The 6,086-nt window shown below is 45.5% G+C and overlaps 1 protein-coding gene across 1 annotated transcript in view; it reads right to left on the minus strand.

The window, feature by feature from the left end:
• Positions 1 to 2,556: 2,556 nt before the first annotated feature.
• The window catches only part of HN1 (hematological and neurological expressed 1), a 14,478-nt gene continuing 10,948 nt past the window's right edge, over positions 2,557 to 6,086 (minus strand). Inside the window, exon 5 of the mRNA XM_010856155.1 lies at positions 2,557 to 3,588. Within this exon, the coding sequence (XP_010854457.1) occupies positions 3,440 to 3,588 (149 nt within the window). The 3' untranslated portion in view covers positions 2,557 to 3,439. The remainder of the gene's footprint in view (positions 3,589 to 6,086) is intronic.

Genomic DNA, 6,086 nt, shown 5'->3' on the forward strand with positions numbered 1-6,086 from the left:
CCGCTTCCGGAGCCGCGGCGAGCGGGCGGGGCCAGGCCGATTTGCATGGGCGCCCGGGTGCCCCGCCCGCCCGCCGGAGCCCGGGCTTCCCCGCGCTCCCGACCGGGCCTGGCGGTGCCCGAGCCACGCCTCGGGTCCGAGGGTGCGCCTGCGTGGACATCAGCCGCCCTCCGCTCTAGCAGACGCTCTCCCTCACCCCAAACGTTACTGGGCCAGACCTTCCGGGGGTCCCCTGGACTGTCCAGAATACTGGGGAGCGTCGTCTTAAACCTGTAGGCCGGCTCCAGCTTTCTCAGAACCCACACCTGCTCACCCCGCGGGGACAGGAGGAGAGCTTCCTCCCGCTGCGCCAAGGCAGCACCAACCCAAGGCTCGAAACTAGCTGAAGTGAGTGAATCTGAAGACAACGGGCTCTTGGGACAGCTCCTCAGAGATGAATTCACAAACCAGAGTTGGCTTGAAACATGGGAGCATCTACTTCAAACCTGTTCTACCTGGAAGAGGTGACTTTCCATCAGGCTCAGGTAATCGGGACCATCCTTTCTGTGGAATTGATTTTTCTCTAGAATTCTCCAGTTATATCCTCCTCTGAGAAAATGCTGGTCACTGCTAACTTTTGTTGACTCTCAGTTTTTTGTAGATTTCATGTAATTTATTTCCTGAATTCATGTAAATACGCTGTGCTTAGTTACTCAGTCGAGTCCAACTCTGCGACCCTATCGACTGTAGCCCGCCAGGCTCTTCTGTCCATGGGGTTTTCTGGGCAAGAATACTGGAGTGAGTTGCCATGTCCTCCTCCAGGACATCTTCCCAAACCAGGATCAAACCAAGGTCTCCCGCATTGCAGGCGGATTCTTTACCATCTGAGCCACCAGGGAAGCTCACATGTAAATATATTTACTACAAACTAGATTCAGATTTGAGTGACTGACCCATCTTCCTGTCGCTCCCCACCTGAATATCCCTCCCCTTCCTGATGCTTCTGTTCCATTGGGTCTGAACACCCCAGTACTTCTAAATGGAACAGAAGCATCAGGAAGGGAAGCCTGGTGATCTAATTTTAAAACGCTTAAGAAGCAGACCGCTGCTGCTGCTGCTAAGTCGCATCAGCCATGTCCGACACTTAGCAACCCCAGGACTGCAGCCCACCAGGCTCCTCTGTCCGTGGGAGGCAAGAGTACTGGAGTGGGGTGCCATTGCCTTCTCTGAAGGAGACTAGGTATTAGCAATAAATACCAAGCCACTTAAGTCACATAACTGTGTAAAAAACCGAGACTGTCATCAAAATGCAGACTCTTCTGCCATCATCATTTTAAGTTCAACTTCACTTTCTAAACCATAAGCTTTCTAAGGGGAAAAATTCAACACCCTTAGCAAACATGTTTATGAAGAATTTTAAAAACCTGTATTAGTACCAAAATGATTGGCAGAACTCCTTCACAACACTTTTGGACTAGGCACTTACCTTCATAGCATAGAGAATTAAAGCCAAGTTACAGTTATGACACAAATCAGGGAGCTGTCTTTCCCAGGTCTGTCTAGTTACTGAGAGAGAAGGGTGCAGGTTTCCTGCCTCTTTAGTTCGAACAGAAACCTTCACTCAGGTTATTTGTAGGATTAATCTGTTTTAGTGAAACTGGAAAAATCGTATAGCACAGCTGCTCGTTTTGCAAAATAATAAGGAAGAAAAACACCCCCACAACCTATGATAACCCTTTTTCTTCCCAAAGAGATGCTTATTAAGTCAAATGAGCTGGTGGTTACACACCAGGCTTAAGTCATTTCAACTATGGTCAGGGGTGGTTAAAGGTGACCAGTTTCATAAGTCTTTTTTTTTTTTTTTAACTTTTTGGGCACGCCCCTAGGATCTTAGTTCCCCAACCAGTGCCCCCTTGAAAGCAGGGAGTCTTAGCCACTGGGCCACCAAGGAAGTACCCAAAACTCTTAAAGTTAGGAATCGAGCTTCCAAATGACAAGCCCAAGGAACGCTGCCGATGAGGCACAGGTACACCGAGAAAGCCATCGGACAGCGCCCGGTTTGGACATTTAATACCTCGATCTGGAACCTTCTCCCTAGAACCCAGTGTGCCTTCTCCAATCTCCTGTATCACTTGACAGGACTCAGATGACCTTGTCCCCTTCTGGCTACATGACCCTTTTCTTTGGAGCCCTCTTCTTTGATCACCCACCATCGAGAGGCATCCTGTAGGCATGAGAGAACTTAAAATGTTATCACCCAGCAAAGGAGGATAAGTGGTAGAAGAGTCCAAAGTGTACTAGCTAATAATTGTTCTGGAAGCCAGGTATCTGTATTATTCCTGTCTTTTACTACCAGATGTTACTTAATGTTCATTTTGGCATTCTGAACTCACGCTGACTTTAAACCTGTTTTCTTTAGAGAGAAGCCCACTTCTCTCTAGGCCTTCCTTACGTCTGTTTTAATTCCAAGGGCTCATCAAATCATTGGCTAGCAGGATTGTTAGTGACAAAGAAAAAAAGCAACTAAGCAGGTAGAATTGCGGAAACAATCTCAAAAAGATGACACAGGACACAGTGTTTCAAAATTTGTACATCGTTTACTTTAAGCAACAGTCCAGGATTGTGAAGTACAACACACATTTTAAGGATGAGACTTTCGTTTCATGGTCAAGCACCAGCATCATGCACACAGCTTCAAGTTATCTAAGAAGAGCACTGCCCCCAGCGGGTCCCTGCCCCATGAAGACCCCGCCCCTGCTTCACCACCTGGAATTCATCAGTCTGAGTGAACATCAAGCCTTCCTCTGCGTGGGAGCAGCAGGCTTTGCTCAGCCAGTCATGTTAAGTATCTGGCTTAAATATATCTTAAGGTTCAGAAATAAAAGGCAATTTTTTGTTTTACTTTTTTTTGCTTTGCAGGCGGCAAGGCATAGGGCACAGGCCTTTTATCGCTCCGTATGGCACAGGAAGATGCTTTTTAGCAAAGGGCACTGACAAGTTAGGGCAACACCAGGTAGGTTTCGGCATCAAGACAACTTTGTTTGGGGGCCTGAAGGGACAGCGCCTGTGGACTGTTCACTGGTCTGTCCGATCCAGGCTTGGTAAACCCAAGTAAAGCTGACCAAAAAAAGGGTTTTAAAAACCTCAGTACAAAAGATCCTCTAACACATCTGAACCAAATGGTTTGTTCTTAAAAACACGGTACTAAGTGTCACAAAGCTTTCCCTCCAATCTACTACTAGAAAACACTCATGCCAAGGCCTACAGACCCAGAGGAATCAGGACAGACAGAGAACCTGTTCTTCCAAAAAATAAAAATAAAATAAAAAGACAGCAGTACATAAAGTGCTTCTTTTTTAATGAAACAAATCCAAAAGATGTACAGTCAGGCTCAAGTTGTGCAGTTCACAAGCATGGAAAAAACAAAGGAACAGAACGACAGAGTTCGGGGCAGACGGAGCTAACCCAGGACGAGGCTGGACTTGCCGCCAGGGGGGTTTCTCCGGGATGGCACAGGTGCCGGCGCCACTGGGCTGGGCACAGGGGCGGCGGGCACAGGCTTCTCCTCGCTCTGCCCCAGGCTGGCCTGCAAGTCTGTGTCCACGTTTTCTAGGAAAACAGAATGAAATTAAGACTAATAACTATTCCCAGTGAAGATGAGTCTAAGCTTTTTGGAGGGCCTTTGGAGGATGGTTCAAACCATGCCTAGAGCTATAAAGAAAAAAACAATTGGCACGTGGCCGCTATCCAGCACCAGCCACTGTTAGTGTTCTGCCATGTGTCCCCCTAAATTACATAATACATGGCGACATAAATGTTTTAAGTGTGAATATTCCAGATGAGCTCCAGGTCCACCTCTCAACTTCTGGGTGGGTCTCCTCTCCCTACTTCCAGAGGCCCTACTACTAGTGTGCATTCCTCTAGTCCATTTATTTTACGTCAGCTTTGTGTATTTTATTTCCAGCATATCACAGGCGATCTTGTTTTTATTGTATTTAACATAACTGATATCAACTTGTACCTTTTGGAAATTTACCCCCACTTATACACATGGTCAGGTGCTTCCCTGGTGGCTCAGTGCTAAAGAATCCGCCTGCAATGCAGGAGACTCAGGTTCAGTCCCTGGGGCAAGAAGATCCCCTGGAGGAGGAAATGGCAACCCACTTTACTCCAGTAATCTTGTCGGAGAAATCCCGTGGACAGAGGAGCCTGGGAGGGCTACAGTCTATGGGGTCACAAGAGTCAGACATGACTGAGCAACTAAACCACATACACACGGTCACACTTCATCTTGCTCAATTCACTGCTTTCTAGTATAAATACAGTATATATGATTAATCCTCTGCTGACAGCCAAAAAGTGAAACCAGCCTGACCATTCTGAAACCGCAACGCGTGTACTCTGGAACACGGGCCGGGGGGACACGTGCTGTCGTCTTCAGTGTGAACAGAGGCTGGGCGCCTCCTGCCGGTGTCCACTCCTTCCCAGGTCCACTCTACCGCCCACGTCAGAACATCCTCTCCTCACATCTGCCCACTTCCCCCACTTGATAACCACCTCACCTTAATATCTGCTAAGTGACGGGTGAAAAAATATTATTTAATTCTGTCATGTTTTAACGTTTCCATGTTTAATGAGTGAGGCTGACTTTTCAGAAACCATATAATAACCAGCAGTACAGACGTTTATTAAAGACTCCACCCCACCCACCAATGGTTAATTATCTTAATCCAGTTACTCCCATCATATCAACCCTGCCCTTTCCTCATTAAAGTCTTAAGAACCAGTGTTATTATCATCCAACACATCCAGTCCTAGATACTGCTTGACTGATTCCCAGATTGACTTGTGAAATCCTCAGTCAGCATATAGGAATCCTTAACCAGGTTGTTGCCACTGATTCAAATTCAAGAGTAATTGCAAAAGAAAAAAAATGCATTATTTTCTGCAAAAGGTAATTTTTATGAAGAGTTTAAGGCATGTCAGACTTATTTTTAATTAAAAAAAAAAAGCCAGCTCTCTTCATTTCAGTGTTAAATCTTAAATTCTGTTGCATATTCTAACACCTACCTTGCAATAATCACACAGAGGCACCTTTAGTATAAAAAACTAAGATATTTATAAGAATTGGAAGAAAAACTACCTTAAGGTTTAAAGACGTTTATTTCCTCCTAGATTAGAAGTTCCAAAACCCTGGAGCAGCGAAGCAGAAATACTGGTTATGACATATGCTATGTAAGAATTTTGTAAGCACTGATATTAGACACCAACGCAAAGTACTAACTCCAAAAAAATTACTCATTAAAAAAAAAGTTCTGCATCAGACTGAACATTAAACATCCACTTGTACTAAGTTTTCACTCAGCTGACTGAAACAGAGAAGTTCAAGGAGGAAGTCTCAGATCAGAAACATAACATCTCAGAAATATGCTACTGCTGCTTTAAACATTTCATTTCATGTATTTTTTGACTGTTTAATAGAACTGACTTCTAAGGCATATAATGTTCTATACTATTCAACTATAGGTAAAAATGTAGTACGCGCTTTCCAAGATGACAGACTCAGTTATGAACCAAAGCTTGGCGAGAAGGGGTAGCCCTTAGCTTCCCGTTGCACAAGAGACAGGATGAAATGCATCACCACACAGTACCCAAGTCCTCCGACAGGCGCCCTTAAATAACCTAGGGAAGTATGTCCAACCTACTGCAAATACAAACAAAACCCAAGAGCCCATGTTTTAAAGCCATCCAAGATAGACGAATACAGACCACGAACTCCGCCTGAACAGCGTATCAATCCAAGCTGTTTCATTTCTGCTGCGAGGACACAGCCTCCCCACTGGACAGGATCTAACTGAATTCTCCACCATCTGGGCCACCAAGCTGAGGAACCCTTCAGACAGACACCAATGTTACCCTGCAGGGTAGTTGATTTCCATAAAATGATTTTTAGATAAACAAGCTCATTCCTACCAGTCTCACGGTTGCCTTTATCATTATGAACAGAGCCGTTCTGTCTTTCACAACTGGGGAACAAGAAGCCAAAAGGGAAAAGGGAGGGAAAAAAGCACCCATGGAGACTACACAACCGCGGGCCTTGGCCTAAA

This window comes from Bison bison, unplaced genomic scaffold (genome assembly GCF_000754665.1).
Source record: "Bison bison bison isolate TAMUID 2011002044 unplaced genomic scaffold, Bison_UMD1.0 scf7180017864371, whole genome shotgun sequence".
In the NCBI taxonomy this organism is placed as follows: Eukaryota; Metazoa; Chordata; class Mammalia; order Artiodactyla; family Bovidae; genus Bison; species Bison bison.